We start from the raw sequence: 25,937 nt of genomic DNA, 5'->3' as shown, positions 1-25,937 counted from the left end.
CACAGAAAGCTTTTGTTTTGATGAATCAGTTTTGCCAGCAACAACAAACCAGGTCTTCTTGCTCTGAACATTTTATCTTCCTTGCAAGATGAATTTCTGTTCCTCAGCCAGAGGAGGCCAAACATACGTGATCTTTCCCCTCCTTGGTTTACTTCTGTAGATCTGCAGGAAGGGAAATTCTCCATCTCCCCTTTTTCACATTTTATGCAGTGGATGTTAAGTTCTGTTTCTGCTTTCCAGGCATAGTAGCTTCTAATAGAAAGCTGGTCAGCTCTTCCACAGAGAAATGGATTTTGACTTGTGACAGCAGATGGCAGAAATTCACCTTTCTGGGTCAATCACTTCCAACCACACTCCTGGTTCTGGGCAGCCAGACCCAATTTGACTGTGCATATCCTCAGCCTGTCCGAAGGGACCAAAGTACGACAGAATGAGCTGGCTCCCTTTAGCCAACGCTGGCAACTCTGAAATCCTCCTGCTCTGTCCCCTCTCTATGCCACCAACATTACCTTTGGCGATTTTGATGTCCAGGGCTGTGCGTATCAGCGCCATCAGGGTGGAGGTGAAGTGGACTGTCATGTCCTCAGCCACTGGCATGTTCATCAGCACCAGTCTCTGCGCAAGAGAGAGAAGAAAACAGCGGACGGAAAACAATATCGAAAAACACATCGACCAGGCTGGAGGAAAAGAAATTAAACATCAAAAAAAAAAAAAAAAGGAAAAAAATTAAAAAATAAAAAGCAACAAAGAGTGTCAAAACAGCACAGCCAAAAAAGAAGGGCAAGGATCACCCCGCCCTCCCCTCCCCTCCGGCTCCTTCCACCCCAGGACACCGGCTCACTGCCTTCCAGGGCTCCTCCTGCAGCCCCCCAGGAACGGCCCCTGAGCCCCTCTCCCCGAGAAAGCACCTGGCATAGGGCTGTCATGGAAACTCACAGCACTTTTGGAAAGACGCTCCTGATCCATCAGGGATGCAGGCATCGGACAGGCTCAAGACGGGGAGATGAGGCTCAGTTTACCGTTCCCAGGTGGTTTGGCTTTCTGGCTCTCAACCCTTCCCATCTGGGGCAGGGGAGAGGAGGGTCCCTAACCTTCAGGGACTTCAGATCAGCTTGATTCCTCTAGCATGCTACATCCTGGCGCCCCCTTTTTGCGTCTTTCAGAGATGAAGTTTGCCAGCACATGCACAAGGTCCAAATTATCCGAGGGTGGGGAAGGGAAAGGGGGGTAGGAGAAGTGCAGATGGAAAAAGAGAAGGGCAACCAAGGCAGGTTAGACACGCCATGCTCCTTCCCCACCCTGGGCAGGTGGGGTGCAAACTGAAGTGACCAGATCCACTTTCCAGAGAGTATATTTTGCTTTGTGATTACCTTGGATCATCCCTTCCCCACCCATTCCTTCTCTCCTGGCTTCTCATGTCCTTTCCCTGCCTTCAACCCTGCATGTATGAGTGTGTCACCGAACATGTGAGAGCCGGAGAGGATGGCAGTGCATTTGCAAGTGTGCAGAAACCACCCCTCAGCTAGCACCTTTGCCCACACTGCTAAAAGGTCCATGGGCTGCGAAGGCTGGCAGCCCACTGCCAGGAAAGGCTTCAGTTTGCTCCAGAACTGGGCTGCGACCCTGGAAGCACATTGCTCCACATCTCTGGGTCTTTTCCTAGTGGCTGCTGCCCTCGGCAGAAGTGTGGGCCAGTGGCAAACCACACACAGCTCCCACCCAATGTCCTTTAGGGCTTCCTGCTGCTCCTGATCTGCAGCTACACAGCCAAAAGAAAGCTCTGCAAGCACATGCTCCACGAGTGAGCTGCAGGCACCTCCTGCAAAGGAGCAAAGGGGTAAAACCCAGAGCCTCCTTTGGAAGGCACCTCGTTTTGCCTTGGCGTCCACCTTGGGATCCCTGGGATAGCCTGTGGCAGTGTGCCACTCCAAAACTGGCTCCTCACATACTGCAGAGCTGTTCCTACAGAATATGCCCTCAGTAGCCCACCTCTTTCCCATCTCCATGAGCTTTAGCCAAGTTTCTGCACTGGCTGGGACAAGCATGGTTCCAGGATGAGTGACCCCAAAGCCAATTGGGCCAGTAAGCTCATGAGAGATGTCGCAGCCTCCTGAAAGTGCTATGGGGTAACTCATCACCTTATCTTCTCCAGCCCTTCCACTTTCACTTCCCCACTCTCTCTTTTGCTGATCCCATCCCTCCTCTTCCACAGTGGTCATCTACCCCAGAGCTCCCAGGGCTTGCGAGTGACAACAGGAGTGTCACACGCACAGACAGCAAGTGTGGCCAAGACTCTTCTGTACACACCATGCTATTCCCAGGAGTGAGCTAAAAACTTGTGGAGAGCCCCCCAATCCCCCCATCCGCCCCCCAAACCCCACCTCCCGCAACTCCCTTGAGCCCCGGCTCCTGCTCAGCTCTAGCCCACATAGAAGGAAGGGTTCATCTACCTTATAGGCCACCTTGGAAGGACATCTCTTGCCGAGGCCTAGCGGTGGTGACATAAGAGTCAGCATTTCATACATCTCAGTGTAATGGATTCGGCCACTGCTCATGAAGGGGGAAGGGGAGGGAGGGAGATGCAGAGAGAGAGGAGGCATTCCCAGAGAGCAGAAAAACATACAAACAAAATAGTACAGGAAACAGGAGAGAAAAAACAAACGGACAAACAGGAAAAGAACAGGAAACCCGTTAATCAAGGCAAATCATACATGAGAGACTGTCCTGATGTGGATTTATAGCACTACTCACACAGACCCAGGAATGCTGGCATAAAACAACTCACCCCTCTCCTCTCTGCTGCTGGCCTCAAGCGCCTGTCTCGCTAGCAGTCTGGGAATTCTGGTCTTGTCTCAGCCCCTTTCCTAAAGCCCTCCAGAAGCCCCCAACTTGTCCCACAGGTTCCAGGGCTGTGTGCGAGTGGTATAAATCAGATACACGGCACTCGAGCCATGGGTTATTTGAGATACGGTGGTTTGTACCACAGCGACTCAAAGTGTTCTGTGGCCTCTGTAGCGTCTTCCCTCCCGGGGGCCTGGGTATTGCTTTACGTCGCCACCTAACCCATAGCCGGAAGGCTGTGTATCCCCATCTCATAATGTCTATGCAATTGGGAGGCAGCATCTTGCATAGAAGGCAGTGGGCCAGGGTCACTTGTCAAAGGAAGATGCCCAGTTGCTTCCGTCTGGCTCTGCGGATGGACCACTTTCCCACCATGCACCAGTGCAAAAGGCATGCTGAATTGGCTGAAAAAACAAAACCAGGAGGAAAAGTTGTACATGCCATGCTCCCGCCCTGGCTCTCTCCCACATGCGGCTGCAAGTTCCACCAGGATGGAGTTTAAAGAGTCTCAGCAGAGGCAGCTGTTTGGGCCTTCCAACATTGGGGTTCGTTTGGGTTTCCCAAGTGAGACAGCTAGGACGGACCCCCACCTCGTGCTCCTCTTCTTTGTAAGAACCTGCCTAGGATTGCTGCAGTGAAGAACACTACCAAAAACAGGCCACTCGATGATGCCCTGAGCTCTTCACCAGGCTGAAATATTTGGACTGTGACTCCCTCTCTCCGCACATCCTGGAAACTGTTCAAATATATCTCCCAGGGATCCTGGGCTTGGCCACCTCTTCTTCCCCTCGTACCAGGCTTCCAATCTGCACTGCAACATTCAGGATGGTTAATGAACAAGGGCAATCTTGCAACAGCAAAGGCATCAACCATTACAGATGGGCTGGGGAAGTGGCTGCTGGAGAGGAACCTGTCTCAGCTGAAGCTGCCTGGGAGAGAGGGAATTGCCAAAAAATAAAGCACTCTCTGCAGGATCCTGACCTCTTCCCTAGCCATTTGCTGAGAGCAGTGTGGAAAGGGGAGAAGAAGATACTTTCTCTTCTCAGGGGTACCAACTAGTTTGAAAGAGCTCCCTGACCAAAGAGGCCCCCACCAAGATTAGTCCTGAAGTTTCCGGTGTGAAATAGAGATGTTGATGAATAGTCAGCAGCCACTGTGCAACAGGAGCTGTTTGGGGTGCAGGCACAGAACAGATTGGGCAAGCTTCATTCCCTTTGCAACCCGACAGAACTAAATGAGTTGAAAAGAGGACTGATAACAACACTGGTGACTATCAGGCAGGATGATCAGGAGAAAATATCCAGAGCGGCAGGTCCACCACTCCATAAACACATCTGTGTTCATTTCTGCAAGTCACGATTCTTGCAGTGCCTGGCAGGATTCGGCTGTGGGCTCCTTTCTTACATCATTTTGGAAATTATGGCTCTTCCTGCTGCTAGGAAGGTGAAGCTGTACACTGTAGAGCATGAGACAGGCTCACCAAACTGAAAGGTGAGCGAGTGCCTTGGGTTTCCATTTTGGGTTCTGGTCCATAGTGGCAAGATGTGACCATCATGTGGATTTTTTCTTCTTCAGATGCTTTTCAGAAATTGTTCCAGGCCTACAGTAGGTATCTCTGAAAATCTCTTATGTCCTTGAAATGCCCCCTGCTCAGGGAGGCAGAAGACCAAAGTACAGAAGGGATTGATGGCTGAAAGTGTATGGCCTCCTTCACATGACAGTAGAAGCTAGTCTCAGTCTGTCTCTGTTTCCCCCTTGAGTTCATTCATCTTCACTGCTCTGTCCATCCCACAAAGGCACAAGAGATCCTGCAGAGTTCTCTCTTATCAGTAAGCATTACAGGTACCTTTCTGAGCACGTCTCCTCATGATAGACATAAGTCATACTTTTGTCAGCTCTAGTGAGGGCAAAAATCTCCTTCAGGGTGTGCTGATGTTTCTTAGCGCATCCTGAGACTGGGGAAGGACTGGGGAAAATATACCAAGAAAAAACAAAGCTCCAGAATATTCATGCTGTGACTTCTTCCGAATCAGAGTCCTTATGCATGGGAAGCATGGGACTTACAGACAAATCTGTCCTGCTGCAGACTTGACTGCTGCCACAGTGAACAGCATTTGCCTAGTATCTCTCCCTTCAGATCCAGAGAAGTCTATGCCAAGTAGGTCACTGCACCAGATGATACGGTTTAGGAGAGCAGCCTTTGCCAGTGAAGCCCTGATGGCAACTGAAAGACTAGAAATTCCTCTTGAAGGAGTATTCTCTCTGCAGGGATCTGAGCAAGTGCCCTCAATAAAACCCCTTGTCCTTTACCAGGGATGCAACAGATATGAGTGGAAAGACTGCAAGGACCCTTTCCTTGAATGAAAGAGTGATTTGAGATTCTTGCAAGAATTCCCACCTTTATGTAAAGGCCTCTTCATAAAAGAGATGATGGAGCATCCAGGCCTTGTCTCGCTTCCTCTGGTTTGCTTCTGTTGTTAGCCTGCCCCACAAGATTTCAAATATGCATAGGGTAAATTTTTAATCCTCAAATATGCTGGAAAGCAAAAAGAGCTCCCATGATGTGAGGGAGGAGATGAAGCTGGCAGGGACAGGGGGAACCTTCTGGTTCCTCTCATGACTTTTCTTCTGTGTTTCTTGCAGTGACACACGGACATGAGCACAGGTTCTTAGGCAGACCTTAGCTCTCTTGCTCATGGAAATGCACTGGGAGGATACTGGTGAGAAGCGCCAGAGCATATTTGCCCCAAAAGGAGTCAACTGCAAAGTGAGGCAGATTCTTGCCCTGCGAATTGGTGTACTCTTATGAAGCCACAGGAAGGCAGGGGCCAGCTTCTCTCCCAGAGCAGACTTTGGGATTCATCCTCAAGATCAGCTGTGGAGGGTGACAGACCCACTTCAGTGATGCTGTCCTGAAGAAGCACTTCTGATGCAGCAAGGAAGATCTGGTGGCTACATCACACCATGAAGAGGAACCATCTTCCCTTCCAGAACAACAATCTGCAGATTAGGAATGCCTGAGTTTCCCTCCTATATCTTCTTAGAGGCTGGGAGAGAATAAGAGTGAAGGAAGAGCTCAGTGGTCTTGTGCCATGGACAGCGACATGGCCACTGTGACACTTTGGAGAAGGTGGCAGGTGCAGGATTTTGCTCAGCCGTCACTCCAAAATAGAATTTAAAAGAATGTGCAAGCTAAATATACATAAGGAGGCCAAACTGCTGCCTCAGACTCATGTCTAGAAGCCAAAAATTTGGCCCAAGAAGAGGAATAGAAGTGGCTGAGCTCTGGAGAGTTGGGACAAGTTTGAATGGCTGCTGGAATCTGTAGCGAGAGGCACAGCCCAGGCATTGCAGATGAAGATGGCCAGCACAGAGCCAGTGAGCCTGCTGGCTCAGCTCTTTGAAGTCCCATGCTCCATCTCTTCACAGCGGGTCTGGCAAACCAAGTGCAAGATTAGGAAGAGTCTTGTTCCCCAGAGAAATGACTGTGTAGCATCCCAGTGCCATACTTAGAGGGGGTGCTGTCCCACTGTCTGGCATGGCACAGAGTCCCTTGGATCTCCTACAGGGAAAGGGGTCACCTTGGCCTCTTCTTCCTCCCCCCACTTCACTCTCCAAATCAATGACAAAGCGCCCAACATCCTCCTGCCTTTACTTTTCCCTTCCTTTCTAGGAGTAAACCAAATCTGCGCCCCATTCACCAGCCGGGGAAAAAACCTGCTCCCACTGAGGCCACTTTTAGAAGCAAAAAGGGAACAGAGCCATCGGGCCCGGCAGCCCCACAACTCCATTCCAGGCAGTGCTCGCTCCCTGCCAGGCACAGGGGCGCTGGGCAGCGCAAGGGCTTCCCGCACCGACAGAGCCAGGTAGGGGGCTGGCAGGGGACAAAATTTGTCGAAACCCACCCCGGGAGGCTCCAGGCCCCCCTGGACCCCATTCACGCCTCCCCTGCGGGGACAGCTGCTGGCTCTGGGAAGGCGTGGACCTCTTTAAACTCGAAGGAAAGCAACATAAGGGTTCCCTCGGGAGGCGCAGTGGTGGTGGAGCAGGGGGGGAGGGAGGGGTGGATGGTGCGTCCCGTGGCCAGGTTGTGGCGGAGGACTGGGAGGCAAACCTTGCACGCCACCCTGTAGGGGCAGTTCTCTCCTAGGCCCAGAGGAGGCGAGATCACCCGTACTAATTTGTACATATCCTTATACGAGATCCTGCCGCTGCAAAGGAAGCACAGGTGGGTTAATAGGACACTGAGAGGGTGGAGGAGAGGATGGAGAGCTTAACTGGGGGGCAGGGACTGTCTCTGGGCCAAGACCCCCAGGGGTCCAGGTCTCTTCTCCTTCTGGCTCTGTCAGACCCAGAGAGGAAAAAGTGTGAGCTTAAGCATCAGCTACTGCCTCTCCATTACAAATCAGTTCATACCTCCTCATACGGACCCACACTGGAGTGGACAGTGCCCCTGGAGAAACATGGCTTTGGTGGTGAACACTGCCCCCATCTCCCTTCCTCCTAGTACCCCTGGCCACCTGCAGCTAGTGGGAGAGGGCTGGGATTTTAGACAGAGTGAGGTTGCAACTTATTCTAGAAACAATGAGCCCTTTCGATGGAGTTGTGTCCCATCACACCACAAGAGAGCCTGGCCTTGCACGGCCAACTCTCTGGTCCTCAAAAGGTCTCAAGGAGGTTGGTAGCTGAGTCAATTGTATCTCCAAAATCTGGGGAACCTGAGACAGGGAGAGATAATGTGACCAGCTGGTGACTGGTGGGTCTGGCACTAGCACCTAGGTCTCTTGAGGTCCGGTCCTGTGCTCTGACCACCAGACCATGCTCTGCCAAGGGTACACATTATTAGAAGCAATCCCTCCCATACACACACCCCTTCTCACCCACAGAAGCACATATTCCCAGACCCGATTGCAGTAATCATGGAATACAGCCCATATCCCTCCTTTATCAGCAGAAATAGTTAAATAGTTGAGGCCGAGAGCAGACCTATAGTGCAGATGCTGTCAGATGCTGAGCTCCCAACACCAGCTCCAGATCAGAGTCCTTCAGAAAGTGGGACTGTATTGGGTGGAAGTACTGAGGTGCAGAGTACTGCAGGCCTCCTGGGCATCCTTAGACAAGCTTGGAGGGAAACCGCACGAGGAAGCAAAGCACAGCATTACCATTCTGCCTGGCATCTTTGCCTCTGGTTTCTCCTCGCCCTTCTCCCATCCCCGCTCCATTGCTGGCCAGAGATAACCCAACCATCTGGTGAAAAACAATCATTGAGCATTCCCAGTGTCAGACTCCACACAGTCTCCTTGCGACATCTTTCATGTGACGTTCTTCGTTTTGGTGTCAGGATGCAGAACTGCTGCCCCATTCAGGTAGCAGGACCCATTCAGATCTACTCACCCATTCCTCGGCCAGCGGTGGGGGCTAGGGCTGCCCCCACAGCCCCAAAGACACTGGCTTCTGTGCATGTTCCCTAACTGACTACACATCATGACAAAAGAGCACAGTTCTCTCCGACAAATCAGAGGAGGCCATGGCATCGAGTCATACTCTCAGTGACTGTCCTGGAGACCCAGGCACCAATGTGGGGGACAAGAGAATGAAATCTTCGGAGTGAAGAAGTCCTTCCCAAAAGTCACATGTGAGAAACCCCACATTCAGCAGCTGGATGCCTTATGGCTCTCACTTCTCACATCTGCTCTCCCTACTCTAGTGTTGATGGATATCTGCTTACATATGCTGAACTCTTCCTCTTTTACAAGGCATACTCACCTGCTAATAAGCAGAACAGCCTGCCTAGCAGGGCCTTTCATGGACAGCAAGACTACTGGTGGACTGCAACACTGGATGGAATACAGCCAGCACTAAACTGAACTGGGTTGTACAGAAATGGTGAAAGAAACTACACCAGGAACTGACGGTATTGGCATAAAGAAAAATCTTAGCTTGAGTTGGTCTCTCAAGATGCAGGAAATTAGCAGTGGAGGCAAAGGGTCTCCAAAGGAAGAGCATGCGGCTGCCAAGGGTTCCAGAGTTAAGATCACCTGCGCTCTCTGGCATGGTGATGGGTGGGACATGGCTGTCCCTAGGCTGGAGGAGGAAGGGGCCACACGAGTCACCCTCATGGTGCTGGAACTGAGTGGAGGGCAAACCTGCTCCCAAAAGTGCTGAGGGCTTCATAACTGCCCTAGGGATGCTCCAGACCACTCCGGGAGGAGCAGCTGAGAGCAGCTCCTCTGCAGCCATGTTGGGAGTGGAGCCAAAGCCCTGCAAGCCAGGGTACATACAGCTGCTGTGAGCCCAGCCCATTGCCAGGAACACACTGCTGTCTGCAAATGGGAGCCCTATTCACTAAGGCCCTCATCAGTGAAGGAATGAGTGCAGGAAACAAAGTCCCCCCCATCTCTAGAGGGGTGACTGGGCCGGCCAGAATAACAACAAACCAGTCCTCCAGCCTACGCAGTTCCCAAAACACATAAAACATGCTCCAAACAAGGCCCTACATGGATGACCATCTCCCCACAGCTAGGAATAAGCCATGCTCACCCCTGCTCTGACAGGGAGCTACAAGGGCTCAGGGATCAGATGATGGAGAGCTGCTGTGTGCCTGCCTCAGGGCAGAGGCTGGCAGATGAAGACAGGGAAGGAAGCTGAGAGGGTTCTGCCCTCCACCGGGCTGTATGGTGGGATGGCAGGGCAGTCCACACGGCTGGAGAGGAGAGGGAGCACAGGAACCTCCAGCTCTCAGGATAAACACCATGGCAAACCATTAACATCTCTGGAGTCTCACCCACTGCTTGGCACTCAAGATGCCTCTGCCACCAGGCATTGTAGGAACCAGCTGCTATCCTTGTAATGACCATGAGCAAAAGCAGCTCCGATTCCCTTCCCTGACTGTCCCAGGTACCACAGTCAAATGGTTTCCAATAACAGAACACAGAAATACATATTTAAAACCAATTTTGAGAGGTTACTTGGGAGAGAAGGAGCTGACTACATACCACGCTGCTCTGTCATACTCTGCCCAGATCCGGACAAACTCATCTAGATGGTGAGGTCCCAGGATGGAGGAATCCCGAGTCAGGTATTCAAAATTGTCCATGATGACTGCCACAAACAGATTGAGCATCTAGGTGAAAGGGAAAAAGGCAGAGAGGAAGGCAGAGGGGAGAGAGGGAGTGGAGAATGAAAGAGAGAGCAAGAGAAAGAAGGGTAATTGTAGGAAGACAGAATTAAATACGGAATCGACATAGAAAGAGCCTAGGTTTTCAGGGAGCTCCCCCATTCATACAGCTCCTACTAGACCCATGGGAGAAACTATGCCAAGCTCCCACCGAGTCCCACATCACATCAGTAGGCATCTCTCAGTAGAAGGCGCCCAGCTCTGCAGCCTCACTGCTCGTTGGGATGGCACTGCTCACCAAGTGTGGAGAGGTTAGCGCCAGGGGATGTCACAGCAAAGGTGGAGGGACCCCTTCGGAGGAACAGCATGAGCTTGGCTGAGACGGTTGGAGCCGCTCTCCTCCCACGGCTGTAGCAGGGCTGCAGGGCATCGCAGGTGCTACAAGCTAACACCAAAGTGGCTTCCCCAGACACTGAGCATTTACTGAGACCTGTCAAACCCACTCAACGAGTTGCTGAGCTCCACGCTGCTGCTCTTGGGGTCTCTGTGGGCCAAGTCCCTGCCAGACTGGGTCACCAGAGGAGCTACCCTGAACATCCCAGCCCCAGGAAAGATGCAGCCAAGGCATTCATGACAACCCTAGGGCTGGGGCATGGGTTAGAAGATCTGATGAGAGGGGGTCCTGCAAATTGATTGCTCGCAGAAAGAGAGAACTCACCAGGAAAGAGCAAAAGAAGATGAAGGAGACGAAGTAAACGTAGGCCAGGTCAGTGCCACAGCGCTCGTTCTCGTTCTGTCCAGATGTTGCCGTGGTGTCTGGCTCACAGCCTTTGCCCTCCAGGCAGGACAGCATGATCTCCTGCCATGCCTCTCCCGTGGCACTCCTGCACCGAGCACAGCCCCGCTCAGCAGCACGCAGCAGCACAGGAGCAAGCCAGGGGAAGGATGCCCCCAGGAAAAGCCAGCTGCCTTAGAAGAGGCCATGCAACCCCCTAGCTGACCTAGGTACATCTCCAGCATGCAGTGGAACGGGGCACTGGGTCGGCAGAGACTGAATTGGACCCACACACATGGAGCCATGCCAGGGTGGTGCCGAGCCCCTTTGGAGGGGCAGGATTTCCAGCACAAGGAGAGCACCCCAGTTGCACAGGTGGACTGGTACCAGCCTCCTCCGCCCCATCCCGCACGGGTCCACGCAGCAGAGCTGCCATGCCATGCACGTCTCTTGTTCTCTGCCCTGACATTGCCTTGCAACTCCACCCCAGCTACTCGGTCTGTTTTGCACAGAGAGATGGTCATCTAGTTTTTTTCAAATGGTTTCCTCAGCTCCTGCGGCTGCGTGTTGCTCAGATACTTTTTAGCGACTCCAAAACCTGATTCCGCTGATCTCCACTGAACAGCCTGCAGGAGCACGGGGCTCAGAGAGAGGTGGGCAGCCTGCCTAGCTTTGGTCCTAGCATGCCTGGCCCCACAGATGGTGCCAAAAGAGTCTTCTGTGGGTCAAACACTGTTTGCTTACCTGAAAAGGAGCATCAGGGAGCCCAAGAAACTGCGGAAGTTGTTGTGACGGTTAATGTGGCTTTCCTCATCGAGTTTGATATTACCAAAAACCTATCGAGGGAGAAAAAGGGATGAAAAACATAAATCTGGCACAAGAGCTGCTGAGCCAGGACATATACTGGCCCCCTCTGCCAGAGCACCAACAGGGATAGGAAATGGTTACGTCCCCCTGCACCAGACCAAGCCGACAGCCTCCTGCAGCGCCCCGGGCAGCGGGCAAAGTGGTGCTTTCACCTGGCGGAGCCCATTCGTCAGGCGACAGCTCTGCTCCCGGCGAAGCAGCTGCACGTTCACCTTCGCCCACGGGTACCCGTGTGCATGCTGTGCTGCAGGGACCGCTCCCAGCGGGCGTACCATCCTCAGCGCAGTGGGCCCCAAAAGTGACCGAGAGCTCACTCGCTCTCTCCAGTGACCCCCAGCAAACCCCCTCCCTGTAAAGGCCCACCGGTGCAAACCTAGAGCGCCAGCGAGGGGAACTGGCGCTAAGCGGCAATCAGGGAAGAGAGACTCTTCTTTCCTCAACAGAGATTTCTGGTACGTGGTAAAGGCTGTGAGAGGCCAAGCTGCCATGGAAACAGGAGCACAGAGGACCTGGGATCAACCAAGTCCAGCCACTGCACGTTTCACCAGGCTCCACGCACATTCGCCTCCTGCATTAACAGGAGGCATCCAAACACCGCACAGCAGTCAGGAGGTCCCCTGGTTTCTTGGAGCCACAGGGACAAGCAACATGGTCACTCAGTGCTGGCTTTCAGTCCTGGAGCATTGGTGGGGTGGATGGAAACCCCCAGGCATGTGCCAGTGTGGTTGGGCACAGCAGCACAGACAGGGGTGACAGGTCTGGTCTGGAGTCGGGGTGACTCCCGCAAATGCTTGGAGGCAAAGCTTGCAAATGACTGAAAAACTTGTCAGATCCATCCAGATCCTCTTCAGCAGGACGGGATAGACCCACCAAGCTCAAATGGCATAGCCTGTTCTCTGCTTCAGGAGCCCTTTTCCTCCACTTTATAACAGCCCCATGCTGGCTCACTGGTGCAGACCCAGAGAGGAGCCCAGCAGAGACCATCACGGCGGATTGCACGAGAGACAGACTGACCACTAACCCACCAAGGACAGCCAGACAACTGTGTGCCCAGGCCCTACCCAGGAGGTCCTCGGGGCCAAAAGAGGCAATGAAGCCCCAAACTTGGAGAATATCGTAATAATGACCCACAGCCACAGCCATGGAAGGACATAACAAATGTTCGTAAAGTGCCTTAAATAGGAAAAATGAGCTGTTATTACTGTTAAATATTTATTCTACTTTCCGTGAATCTAAAAATATACTAACTACAGAGTATTTTTTTCCTGTACAGGTTTTTTGGAATGTGTAATTGTAGAATATTTTCTGCCTCCAGCTATTTTGCTCAAATAACACCCACAGACTTTACTGCTTGGGGATTTGTTCACAATGGTGTTAAAAAAAATAAATCAAATACTATCACACCGCAGAGAGGGGGGCTGAGTCAGATGGCAGTTGTTTAGAGCAGAGAACACCTGGAGCCGGTGCCGAGATGTGTAGGACAGAGTGGCCAAAAACAGCCACTCGATTTTCAGGGAGGGAGAGAGGGGGTGGAAGAGACTAAACACCAGCATTGCCAACCAACAGAGGGAAGCCAGATTCTCTCTGTGTCTGAGCAGGTGGCAACTATGATATCCACTGCCTCCCCAAAATCTACTTCCCCCACCCAGCCCTTCCCAACTGTGAGCATCAGGCAATCACATTAGTTATTGTGATGGCTCACCCATCAAGCAACTCAAAATCCTGAGTATTAATAGTCAAAGATGCTTTGTCAGATACTCAGCGTGGGTCTTAGTCATCACACTACAAAGCCAACCCTGCGAGGCATTTCAGCACATGTTTAAGTGCTTTAACTCACATGCTTATTTTTTACTGGACTGAAGTCTAAAGCTCACGTTTTCCAGTGCTTTGAGGACCACTACCCCCCTGGTAAGGTCATTGCAGGTCCCTAAGCTCAAGATCCCAAGCAGGTTGTCAACAGTGTGGCTATCAAATAAACCCTTCATAGAGGGACAGGCAGATACTAGGTTGTAGGGAACAACACGATTAACCATCCGTTCAGATGGAGAACACAGAAGGCTGCTCACCAGGTCTCTCAGACATAAAATCAATCTCTGGAGGCTGGTAGGGACAGGGAGTTGGAGATAACATATAATTTCTAACACTGAAATGGGTTGTGATTTGAAAGCATCTGTCCACATAGGCTTCCCAGCTGAGTCCACAAGGACACGTCTCCCAGAGTCCAAATCACCCTGAGGATTGCCTCTCTGCACACCTATCCTTTTGGTGACGTGGGGAAGGCCAGTTGGGGGACTTGACCAAACAAGCAGGCGGCAACCCCACGAGAGTATTCACTTCTGCTGCTCAGGAACAAACTGTCCCACCCTCAGACAGGGTGGGTGTTCCACCAGATGTTCCACCTGGATACTGTGACCTAGTAAAGCAATGACAGGCAGGCACCAGGCTGGCTCTTGCTCAGTGTAATGCAGAGGACAAGTTCGTTCAGCCTGTCCACTCCAGAGAGATGCAGTCCTAGCTGTCTATACTCACCTGCATCCCAATGATCGCATAGATGAAAAAAAGCATCGCAATCAAGAGGCAGACATACGGGAGGGCCTGCAAGAGAAACACGTGAGTCATCTCATTTAGCACAGTCCAACTTCAGAGGAGTGCAGAGAGCACAGTGAGAAGGTAAACTGCGGCAACCCACTCCTCCTGCAAGTCAACAGGTCAGAAGGGCCTTGGGAACAGCCTGCGTTTGGGAGCTTCGCCCCAAGCCTGCAGCTCAAGAGGAGACCAGGGCATGTGGGGTTTACCTTGAAGGACTGTACAAAAGTCCAGAGCAGGATCCGGATAGTGTAACCCTGGCGGAGCAGCTTGATGAGCCGAGCAGCCCGGAACAGCTTCAGAAAGCTCATGTTGAAGCTGCTGGTGTTCACCAGCTGGGAAGAGATTAGAGCGTCAGAAGAAGGCAGAAACCCCCACCCCTTATCGGTATGCCCTGCCACCCCCAGCCCTGGTGCAGAGGCAGACACAGCACATGATCCCGCATGTTTTCACCTTGGTGTCTGTCAGGATGATCTCTGTAATGCTACCGATGACAGTGATGAAGTCAAAGATGTTCCAGGTGTCCCGGAAATAATTCTGCAAGAGAGAGGACAGAAGGAAGATGGATTTGAATACGGTGACAGCAGGTCTGAACGGCGCTGGGACATGGGCCAAGTCTGCTCACAGGCAATGATGACAGCGGCAAGACCTGGCCACCCATTTGTATGCGGCCAGAGTCTGGAGCACTGTCCTGTCTCTGCGACAGTGACACACCAGAACGTGTTTACAGGGAGCAGCTCTTCCTAGGAGATGACTCAGGCGTCGAACAGGCCACTGGTGAAAGGGAGTGCCAAAGCAGCGCAGCCTTCTCTCACCTGCTCCGTAGGACCCTGAGGGGCAGGATCTCCGGGCTCAGTGCTGCTTATCCGAAAGCGAGAGGGGGACGGGGTTAAGTGCTCGGTAAATCAGGCCGGAGCCAAGGACAGCACGCAGGTCCCCGATTCCTGTCCCCCTGTTTGATCGGCAGGCTCTGCAGCCTCCTACACAGACCCACGCTTCGCTGCAGCAGCAGGTCCCTGCTACGCTCTGCCTCACGAGCCCACAAGCTGCTCCAACCCTCCATCTGCTGGCACCGCGTTCTGGCCTCATGCTCCCGGGAGGCACTTGCAGATCACTTCTCAAGCACCAGAGGTGAACAGACCCATCCAGAACCAGGAAACCCAGCTTTTTAGAGGTCACAGTCAACCCTAGTCAGGCTGCAAAGGTGCTGAGGCCCACAGCTCGTCACACTGACCATTACAGCCGTGTGGCTGCTTTGTCCTCTTCCTTCTGGGTATGTGGATCCATCTCAGCCCTTGCTGTGCGAAAGGGGCTCTTTGCGCAGCACCTGGTGGGTGCAAGACAGGACTTGACCACAACTGGGGCTGTTGGGAGCAGTGAAGGGGGCTAGAAACCCTCCTGCTATTGGATCTCATCTACTGGGTCAGAAACAGAAAAGAAACTAAAAAAGAGCAAATCCAACAGTTGCTCATAAGCTACAAACGCTGGCTAAAGAAAAGGAAGTCTGCGGCTGCAAATCTTAAACAAGCAGCTGGGGATTTGAGGAATGGGAATTAAACAGGAAGGCCTCACCACTGGTCAAATCTGGTTCAACTGATCTAGCCCAAAGACAGCAACAGACTGGCATCTCATGGCCTTAGTCCAGCTCCTGGAGACAAGCGGTCACACAACTGCCACCGCCAACACAACAGGCAGCAGCAGTCATTTAGCAGAATGACTGCACACCATACGGTCCAGACAAAGTACCACAGAAATGAGGCAAAAAGCAACGGTGTGGTTTCCCCCAGCATGACATTCACATGCAGTAATGGAAATCTGCTTAAAGTCACAGCAGTGCTGAACTTCGACTGTGGCAGGGACCCCGATACCACAGATTACACTGATCTCTTTAGGACAGTGACTCCACAACCCGTGGCAGCTCTCTCTAGTGGTCTGACAACCTAGAAAGGTTTGTGCTGACCAAGAAATCCAGCAGTGGGAAGTTTAATGAGAACCAAAGGAGTGATTCCAACACCCAGCCTAAAAGCAGCCCTCAGTCTGACACCCAAAATAAATAGCAGCTACCTCTCATTACTAACACTTCCTTCCATGAACCAAGGAGTTGAACTGTGCTGCCAAGGCCCAAATTAACTGCAAACTTGTCAAGAACTGGAGTCACTTACCAGGAAGCCAAAAGCAATGATCTTGAGGACACACTCCAAGGAGAACACCATGGTGAACGCGATGTTCAGGTACTTCAGGGCCAGCTCATAGGTATATGGAGCAGAATAGTACTGACAGAAAGAGAGAGACATTACTAGCTAGCATGGGGCCTGCCATCATGTCGGTTGCTGACTTTCCTGGGGAGAAATCTTCAGTGGCCCATGCTTCTTGCCCTTGGTGCCTTGAGACTGTCTCCTCCTTCCCCTTTCTACCCCTCTCACAGGACTGTTGCCATTGCTTCTAATAAGGAATCACAGAATAAGTCCTGATCTTTCTGCAATAGTTAAGAGGTCTGAAACATCCTCTGGTTTGGGGAGGGTCTCACCTCCAGTTAGGGGAGAGTGTCATCTCCATTTCTGAGGTATGTGGTGTTTCGAGTGACTATGCCAAGGGAATACGTGCTGGGACAAGTGTTAGCAGGCAGTAAGCACTCTTGAGTGATCTTGTCACTATTCCCCACAGGCAGCAGAGATAGCCCTTTATAGGAAATAGGAGTTTTCTTGCATCCTCTCAGTACAAGTTTTGAGGAGAGAGATGCAGTTGGAGGGTGGATTAGAGCAAGTTTCCATGTGGGGGAGGTACAAAAATCCCAAACCCAGACTTGGGAGAGAAGAACTGTGTTCAGACAAGCAAATTACTTTGCCAAATACTTCATCTGGATGTGAAAACTTGCAGGGACCTTTCTCAGACCTCTTGAAAAGCTGCCCTGGTGCAATATTGGATTGATTACCATTCACAGCCACTGAGCACTGTATGCTAAAGACACCACTGCAGGAGCTCAGCTTGTGAACCCCATCAAGCAACAACAAGATGATGCTCAAACTCTGTCTCAAAGCATCTCCTAGAAACAAGCAAAATACCCTCTGATGCTGCCCTGCCTAATCCTCCTTCCCTCCCACCATCCTAACCAAGGCAGGCTCACCCTGACCAGCTTACCTTCATCATCAGAACCACAGTGTTCAATGCTATCATGGCCATGATGGTGTACTCAAAGGATGGGGAGACCACAAAGTGCCAGACCCGGTACTGGAAGGTATGCCGGTTCTGTGGCATGTAGCGCGTGAGGGGCTTGGCACTGATGGCAAAGTCAATGCAGGCTCTCTGGAATAAAATAATGTGCATCAGACCCCAAACGATGGCAACACGGGGGACAGTGGCTGCCACGCTCCCTCCTCCATGGGCTGGACAGGCAGGTCGCTCATGGGTTTCTCACACAACTGGCCAGCTCCAGGCTCTCAAACTGTCTGCTACAACAGCAAACACAAAAACATCCTCTTTTCCCCTCCCCAGACTGTACCTCGTTCTTCTCCAGACTGCACTCCTCCATCATTTTGTCTCCTTGCTCTTGGAACGTGATGATGATGAGAGCCACAAAAATGTTGACGAAGAAGAAAGGGAAGACCACAAAATAGACAACATAAAAAATGGACATCTCCATGCGGTTACTGCGGCTGGGCCCGCGGTCCTCCTCCGTCACATCCACCGAATGTTGCAGCACCCTGTGGGCAGACAGGCGAAGAGAAGCAACCAGAGATATGTCCACCATGACTGCCACCACGCGGCACTCTTCACAGGACAAGCATCACCCACACTTTACAGCCACCTCAATCTGCCCACACTTGTAACAATGACAAGATAAACTTCAGTCTTAATCCACTTTGCAAGTATGACCCTTCAGAGTGGCTATAGGCTCATTTTATGGTGCTCTGGCTACGACCCTGACGGAAAATGGATTTTCCAGTGCTCTGCACACAGAGACAAAGATTGCCTAAGCTCTCTTTAGAGTGGAGAGAGGGCTAGTCCTATAGTTATCTCTAAAACAGACCTGAAATATACTTCAGGGCCACACAGGAGAAAGGATTATCTTTCATTCACTTCCTAAGGAAGGAGCTAATTGCAGCCCTGGTCCCAGCCTCATAAGGGGGCTAATGCTCTTTTGTCCTGAAATTATTTCTCATCCTTCCTCTCCTTTCCTGCTCAGCAGTTTCTCTCTCAGCTCTGCATGGATGCAGCCAGTTATTAACCCTACCACATGAACGGGGCTGTGCCCAGCTCTATTCAAGGAAAGAAGACAGAGCAAGATACTCACTGGGGCCAGCCTTCACCAGTGGAGACTGTGAACAGAGTAAGCAAAGCCCAGATTATATTGTCATAGTGAAATTCATGGCGTTTCCATTCCCGGCACTTCACTTCCATCTTGTTCTTCTCGTGGTCCACATAGTTCCCTCTGTAAGGTTGGGAGAGAATAATAATCTTGCTTACATTGTCAGTCTGTGAGATGGTGGTTTTAAACCATGGGGCAGTGTGCGTGTGCGGTGGGGTGGGATGCCTCTCCTCCTGCAGGGCTGGAGAGAGAAATGTGGGGAGGCTGGATAACAAAACTGAGGGAAACAGAGAAAAGGAGACCAAAGGAGACAGAAGGCAGGAAAGCCAACAGGAGCAGAATATAAGGCTCCCTGTCCTGCGCCCCGCAGAAAATGCACAGCTGCTGACACAGATAGCAGCGGGGACAGGGCTCAGCCCTTGCTGTCTGCCCCAAGAAACTACAGCCAGGAGCGAGTCACAACCGAGGACTTAACTGGGAACCCCAAGATGACATTACACCCAGCACCCTGCCTTTGCCAGAGGTGTCAGCAGCATCAGACCTACTGAACAGGGCACCTACATGCAGTCTTTCTCCGTGTCCTTAGAGCTGTCAGTACAGTAGAAAAATTTCCCCTTGAAGAGCTGGACAGCAATGACAGCAAAGATGAACATGAAGAGCTTGTAGACAATAAGGATATTGAAGACGTTCTTCAGCGAAGTCACAACGCAGTCAAAGACAGCCTGCAGGAGAGGGCATAGCTCACCTTGGGGAACCAACAGACTCAGCAAAGGGCAGGACCAAAACCTTCCTCAAAACTGCCATGTGAAGAGACATTTCCCACTCCTGGTAGGAAAAGGAGGCAAGAGCCAGGCCTTGTCCCAGGCTATTTTGCAGATGAGTAATGTTCAGAGAACCCCCCCATGCACACACGCGTGCGTGCACACACACACACACACACTTAGCAGCTCCTTAGGGAAACAGCAATAATGCATATTTATATCCTCCAAAGGTCTCTGCAAACAGGGCAGCAGACAGGAGACTGTGATGCAATTAGCAGCACTCAAGACCAATTAGTAAATACTTCTTTGTTTAGCGTCACCTCGAATAACAAGGCAGACTGAATACCTCTGCTTGCAACTCCCCAGGCCTCAGAGGCTGCTTTTTCAGCCCTAGTTCTCAAAGCATTTTAGGAAAGAGAGGAATATCATCATGCCTGCTTTATGGCAAAGACAGACATGCCCAGAAATGAACTGACTTGGGCTGAAGTCCATCCACTGATTGGGAGGAAAAGTTAGGATGAAAAGCCACTTCTCCAGGGTGCCACCCTAGGCCTCATTCATCAGCTCATAAGCCCTTGTGAGGAAAATTCAGAGCTTCCTGGGTCTCTTACTCCCTGCTGGCTCTATATTCTTGATGGCTACAGTAGGGCAATCCATAATCCTACCCGCGTTGCACATATAATTCTACTTCTCAGATAGGAGATTCCCCTCTGGTGTAACATGATGACAGCACAGCACCAAAAAAAAAGAGGTTTGGCTCTGGTAGGAAAGATAATGGTCTTCAGAAAGAGATCTGAGCTCTCCCAAAGCTGGGGCAGCCTATCATCAGCAGAGCATCTGGGCTTTGCTGCCTTGTTTTTACTCCATCTCCAATTTCCCTGACAGAGGAACTAATTCTGATCTGTTGCAGATATCCAATTTGAGGGCAAGCTTGCTTTAAATGGCTCATTGGATAGCCAGATGTGAGACGGTTTGAAAGGCATTGTGTTTGAAAACAGGGCTCATAAACACTTCAAGTGCTTTGAGAATTGCTTGTCTGTCGCTCATGAGCACATCAGCCCGTATGGTGCATGCATGGGGCCTGAGGGCATCATTCTGCTACCAACCAATTAATGCTGGAAGAGACTGAAATAGGCACAAAACGGGAAGCATTACCTTAAGTTTGGGCAGTCGCTTGATGGTTTTCAGAGGCCTCAAGACTCGCAGCACACGGAGAGACTTGATGGTCTTGATATCCCGGCCTTTGTTGGTCCTACCATGTTGGAGAGAGGCGCATGCACCCAAAAATGAAACGGAGAGACAATAACCTTCCAGACACCAGGCTCGACTCTGGGGTTTTGCAACAGCACACAGCTTCCTTCCCAGTACACACACACAGACGGACATGGGAGGGCCACACTCAGCAACGGGGGGGCAGCAACCACAAACGCGTTGCTAACAACGCTCAGCCCACCTAAATGAGTCTTCTTAACACACACTGACAACTATCATAGCTGAAAAGTAAAGCAATCCTCTCCGCGTTGGGATTAGCACCTTTTCCCTTCGCTGGGGATCAGCTACCTTCGCAAACCCCCTTATTGTGAGAAGCAGTGTGATAACCAGGTTAAGGCAGGCAATGTAACGCTCTCTCAGAGTAAGGCCGTCTGCTTGAAAGGCGTTGTGTGACACCACACTCCTCTCTGTCCCCAAGCCACACAGCTTGCCAGAACCAATAGGTTTGCTTCCCTAGTGCAGGCGTGTGCCATTTGTAAATGGGGTTTTGCAAACAACATTGCAAATTGTTTTCTTCTGTTGCTAGTGGCCAGAAGAAATTTGCAATAAAATAAGGAAGATGCATGTTCTCAATGGGGGTCTACTTACAGGTTGCTCGGAAGGGTTGTCCATCACTGTTTAATCTGAGCATTCATGCTCCTTACATTCACCTAGGTCAGCGTTTGCTCTGTGCTTGGTTTGTTTGCACAAACAACAAACTTCTGCTCACTTTGTCTTACAGCTGCCTGCTGAACTGTAGAAGGGTCTCCTGCTGGAGGCAAGGGCTGATAGAAGGACGGCAAGGGAAAGGAGCATTGCTGAAGTGGGGCTGTTGCCCCCTTCTCCCATTAGCGCTGCCCAACACGGCCTGGTCTTTCATCTCACGCACATGCAATGGCTCAGTCCTCTCTTACCCATTCGGATCAGGACAGCGCTTGCCTCTACTCCAAGCCAGCTGAGGGAGGCAGAGTTTAGTAGCAGGGCTATTTAGAAAAGAAGTATAAGACCCCTCATAATCCTCACTTCTTGAATGTGATGATTAATCCCAACCACAACGTCAGTTTTTTTCTTGTCTTTTAGCTAAAGCCCAGGGGCTGCCTGTGGAAACATGATCTCAGGGTGGTCAAAATCATCATTTGCACTGATGGAGCAGAGAGGTCCTGGCAAATGCAGTATGGTTTGTATCCACTGGGCATCTTCAAAAAATGTCAAGGAAATGACTTACAGCAACAGACACTCCAGGCAGCACAGCTCCTTTACAAGGGTTAACGAACAACAGGCTCACCCATTAAGAGATGTGACCAAAACCACTAATCCTGACTCCTTCACAGGAGCGCAGCCCCACAAATGCACAGGAAACAACTCTACAAACGGCCCCACAGCCCCAGTTCTCACCTCCCTTGCCTCCTGCTTCTGCTCAGTAACATAGCCTGGGTAACTGTCTGACCCGGGTCCCTGGGTGAGGATTTCAGGCCAACGTTCACCTTGCATAAACCTGCCGCTAAGGGCAACCGAACTGCGAGGATTTACATCTGCTGAGTATAAGACCTCTTCAGACCTAGTAGCAGGAGTGTCAGGAAACCTGCTGGCACGGATGTGCTTGAGATTCAACAAGGATACAGATAAAGGACTGGATTACACTCAGAGGAAAGCCTGGCCTTGCTATATCTAGGGGAGAGGATCGGTGCTCCCCAGAGCCCTGAGCTTGGCACAAAACACTTTCCTCGCCCTTGGGAGGATGTCAGGACCAAAGTCTCTGCGGTGTTTCAGCACAGGCAAACTCAGACACCGCCAGGATCTCATCGAGCAGAGCTGAGGAAGACCATCCTGCCTTCAACTCTCTAGAGGCACCGTTTTCCCCATCATCTGCTCCCCTGGGTGTGCTCCCCACCCCGTACACACACAGGGTACTTCACGGACACTGTGATCAGCAGTTACAGCATCCTGGGGGAGCGCAGGATAGTGCTCTCCTCTGAAGGAAAGGAATTACATTGCTTTCAAAGAAGATCTTGTCCACTTTTTCATTTGGGGACTAGAAATTAAATGTGTTGATTCATCCAGGGTCTGCAATTCATAATCTTCCTCCTGTCCACAGTGTAGCATCCTTGAGCAGCAGAATGAGTCTCAAGATGCTTGTTTGGCCAACTCAGCTAAGGACACATACCCCTATTAGTGCTTTCTGAGCAGAACAACAAAAACAACCAGGACTTCTTCCTGCACCGAGGGGTGCATTCCCTGATCTCCAGGGACTCACAAATGTTGCATGCTCTGCTCTCTAATTCAGAATAAAGTTCCCTTCCTTTCTGCTCAAGGTAGTTGCCCTTCAGAGACCATCAGTTGGGGTCTGGTGTGGAGCAGACCACCTTTAACACATCCCAGGGCGATGCACAGGATGCAGACTAGCACACTCCGACCTCCGCAAACACAGGTGGAAAGGGGGGGGGGGGAAACTCAGCTAAGACACAGCACAGTCACCAGACAGATGCACGGCCACACAAACCAACTCCCCCAGCAGCCCGCACTCCCCCAGAGCCAGCACCCTGAGAAGAAGCAAACAGCATAGTTACCCCAAAGCATTCCTGTCGGCGATCCGGTCAGGCAGCCACAAACCAGCAAAACCAAAAACACAGAGAGAGAGAAAAAAAGAAGAGGGAAAGAAGATAAGAAAACTGACAGGAGAGAGGAGTCACCAGGACAGGACCTATCTCCAGGGATATCTCCTCATCTCTGGCATAAGTCGGGAGCCCCCGGCCCTGCTTCCTGGAGGACTTGGGAGAGAAGGATGTACAGAAACCTGTTTCAAGAGGAACCTGCGGACAGAGGGACAGCGGGTGACACTGTGGGCATGAGCACAGCCCTCCACTGCCCAGAGTTACAGGGGAGACCTTGAGGCTTGCTGCAACCAGCCAGAGGAAGGTACCTGAGAGGGAACCTACCTGCAAGGCCACAATTCCCATTCAAACACTGCTTAGCTTTGGGAAGTCACCTGCCCTGCGAAATCCACTGAAAACCCAGGAACAGCCGAACTCCCCTGACCTGCAGTGCTGGTTGGACTGGATCTCCTGCCAAGCAGCAAACCAACAGGACTCAGATGAGACAAGCAGCAAGGGAAATCCAGGAGGTCCCTAAACGTGACCAAAGCTCCATTGCAACTTGAGCTGAGTCTCTGCCATGTATATGCTGAGTGCTCAGCACTACAGGGAAGTGGGTCAAAGTCCTACAAAGCAATACGCTTCTTAAAAATCATCTATATTAAAATAACCCCAGGCTCTACTCATTGACTACATGTTGATGAAACAGGTGAAGATACACTTAACAAGCAATAGGTAGCTCTGTAGCACTTCCCTGATGGAATAAAAGGCCTTGGTCCTGCTCAGTCTCAGACCAGGTCTATTAGCTTTTTTTCTGATACGTAGGGTGCTCTCTTGCTTCCAGACAAAACTGAAAGGTTTGTGGCAGTGGGTTCAAGGAAACGCTGCTTGGCAAAGAGAAAGAGGTAGGTCTGCTGGGTACCTCTGGATGGAGAGACTCCCACCCTGGCTGATCAGATCATGCTAAGGAGGGATATGCACTGACCACCCCACTCTGCAGAAATGGGACATGGTCAACCCTTCGTGCTACTGGAAATCCACAGAAACAGGTATTACCACCTCTTGGCAGCTCTGTAAAGCTGCAAGAGAGTGCTGCTTCTTTGTGTAATGCCTCATCAGAGGGTGCCATGGGAGGCAAAAGCTAGCAGCATCTTTAGTTATGGTTCTGGTTATTTCAGCTAATTTAATTTGAACTCTTTGGAGATTTACGGTTTTATATTGGGCTTTTTATTTAGGCTGCATTTGGACTGACGTATTAGCTTTCCACGCTGAGAGCTACGGACGATTGGAGAGAAGCGTTGGCCTCTCAGTCATGACGTACAGACTCCGAAGGGACAGCGGGCAAGCCACAAGGTCATTGGGAGACAGGGCTTTACAGATGGAAACTTTCTCATTTTTTATTTTAGCCACAAGCTGACAGAGGCTATTTCTGCGCCGCCCCTGGGGCTCCCAAGGACTGCTGACCTGCTTAGGGCAATACTGTGCCATCACACAGCAGGCCAAACCATGGGGGCTGGCAGGCTGTAAACCCAACGTGTGGCCCAGTATTCACTATTGGTGGATGACATGGGCAGCCACTGGATCGCCTCAGAGATCTTCTGCTGACCAAGGCTTTAGAGGAGCACCGCAGGAAAATCTAAATGCAGAGGGGAGCAGAAAATTCAAATGCCACAACATGTCCCAGCCTTCCTTCTTCTTGGAAGTGCAGGATCCCTTTCACAAGTCCCTCTTCACGTCCAGCTAGCAATGTATTCCCTCCTGCTGCTCTGCAGGCTGGTTTTTGGGCACCGCTCAAGGGAGGCTGATGAACACTGCCACTGTCAGAGGTCCCTCTTCAGCCCAGTGCTCTTAGTCACCCTGAGGAAACATCCCCTGAAGCCCCTGCCTTGCAGAGAGCAGGTCAGAGCACTGGTTAGATGGGCATATAAGCCGGAAAGGCCAAGGCAGCGTGCCATCGCTTTGCCCACCCAGCAAAGTGGAGCCAAGGTGTGTGATGCCTGGGAAGCAGCAGTGGAGAGGAGGACACATTCACTCCTGCCCCTCTGCCCGCCTGTATCAAAGAGCTCATCAAGGGAGAAGAAAAAGAACAAAACATCAGCCGCAAGGGTTTTCCTCTTGAAACCGCAATGGAGGAAGGGCGGCAGTTTCGGACATTTATAGATGGGGAACATTCTGCATCTCCGCGGGAGCCGGGGGCGGCAGCTCGCAGCCGAGCACCGCGTTGCTCCCGGGCTGTGCTGGTGACGGGCTGCCAACAGGAGAGACAGGTGTTCTTATAAATGCTTTATAATGTAAAAGCCCATCGGAAACTGCTGTGGTTTCTTTGTTCCCCTCACCCCCGAAGTTATGAGATCATCTCCTCCAACAGGAGCCACAGTCGGACACGGGGGGCAAAGGGAAAATTTCGCAGGTTCACATTATAAAGAGCCCTCGTCCACGACACAAGCAATTAGATATCTACCCAACTATAGCCACAACAGAGGGCAGGCAACATGTATGTTTGCTGCAAACATACATGAAGACACAAGGGCCTTCTCTGTGTGAGGGGTTGCCAGTGCTGCAGTCGACTGAGAATTCAGCTGCCCCATGCCAAGAGGGCCCTTGTCTTTCCTTGCGAGGGGAGTGGTGTGGAAGAGGCGGGCAGGTTGGCTGGGGCAATGCCATGACGCTGGACATGCCAGGGCTGCTGCCCACGCGGCAGTGTCGGAGCGACACCAGCCCATTCCTCCTCGGGACACCTGCGGAGCTGGAGAGGGCAAGGCGGGCTCCTCGCACCACTCAGTGCTAGCGCCCAGGGACCCCACCATCTCCAGAGACCACCCCAGGAATCAGGTGCTGTTTT

At 51.5% G+C, this 25,937-nt stretch overlaps 1 protein-coding gene across 1 annotated transcript in view; it reads right to left on the bottom strand.

The window, feature by feature from the left end:
- CACNA1E (calcium voltage-gated channel subunit alpha1 E) overlaps positions 1-25,937 on the bottom strand; it is a 106,003-nt gene that overhangs the window by 8,351 nt on the left and 71,715 nt on the right. Inside the window, exons 25-38 of the mRNA XM_067300616.1 lie at positions 20,409-20,505; positions 19,054-19,214; positions 18,478-18,615; positions 17,686-17,887; positions 17,325-17,489; positions 16,349-16,459; positions 14,640-14,723; positions 14,396-14,521; positions 14,130-14,195; positions 11,478-11,569; positions 10,677-10,842; positions 9,837-9,964; positions 2,451-2,547; positions 510-615 (exon numbers count right to left, since the gene is read on the bottom strand). Of these exons, the coding sequence (XP_067156717.1) occupies positions 510-615; positions 2,451-2,547; positions 9,837-9,964; positions 10,677-10,842; positions 11,478-11,569; positions 14,130-14,195; positions 14,396-14,521; positions 14,640-14,723; positions 16,349-16,459; positions 17,325-17,489; positions 17,686-17,887; positions 18,478-18,615; positions 19,054-19,214; positions 20,409-20,505 (1,739 nt within the window). The remainder of the gene's footprint in view (positions 1-509; positions 616-2,450; positions 2,548-9,836; positions 9,965-10,676; positions 10,843-11,477; positions 11,570-14,129; positions 14,196-14,395; positions 14,522-14,639; positions 14,724-16,348; positions 16,460-17,324; positions 17,490-17,685; positions 17,888-18,477; positions 18,616-19,053; positions 19,215-20,408; positions 20,506-25,937) is intronic.

Source organism: Apteryx mantelli, chromosome 8 (genome assembly GCF_036417845.1).
Source record: "Apteryx mantelli isolate bAptMan1 chromosome 8, bAptMan1.hap1, whole genome shotgun sequence".
Lineage (NCBI taxonomy): Eukaryota > Metazoa > Chordata > Aves > Apterygiformes > Apterygidae > Apteryx > Apteryx mantelli.
Note: the sequence above shows the minus strand (reverse complement) of the source record. Positions and strands in the feature narration are given on the sequence as shown.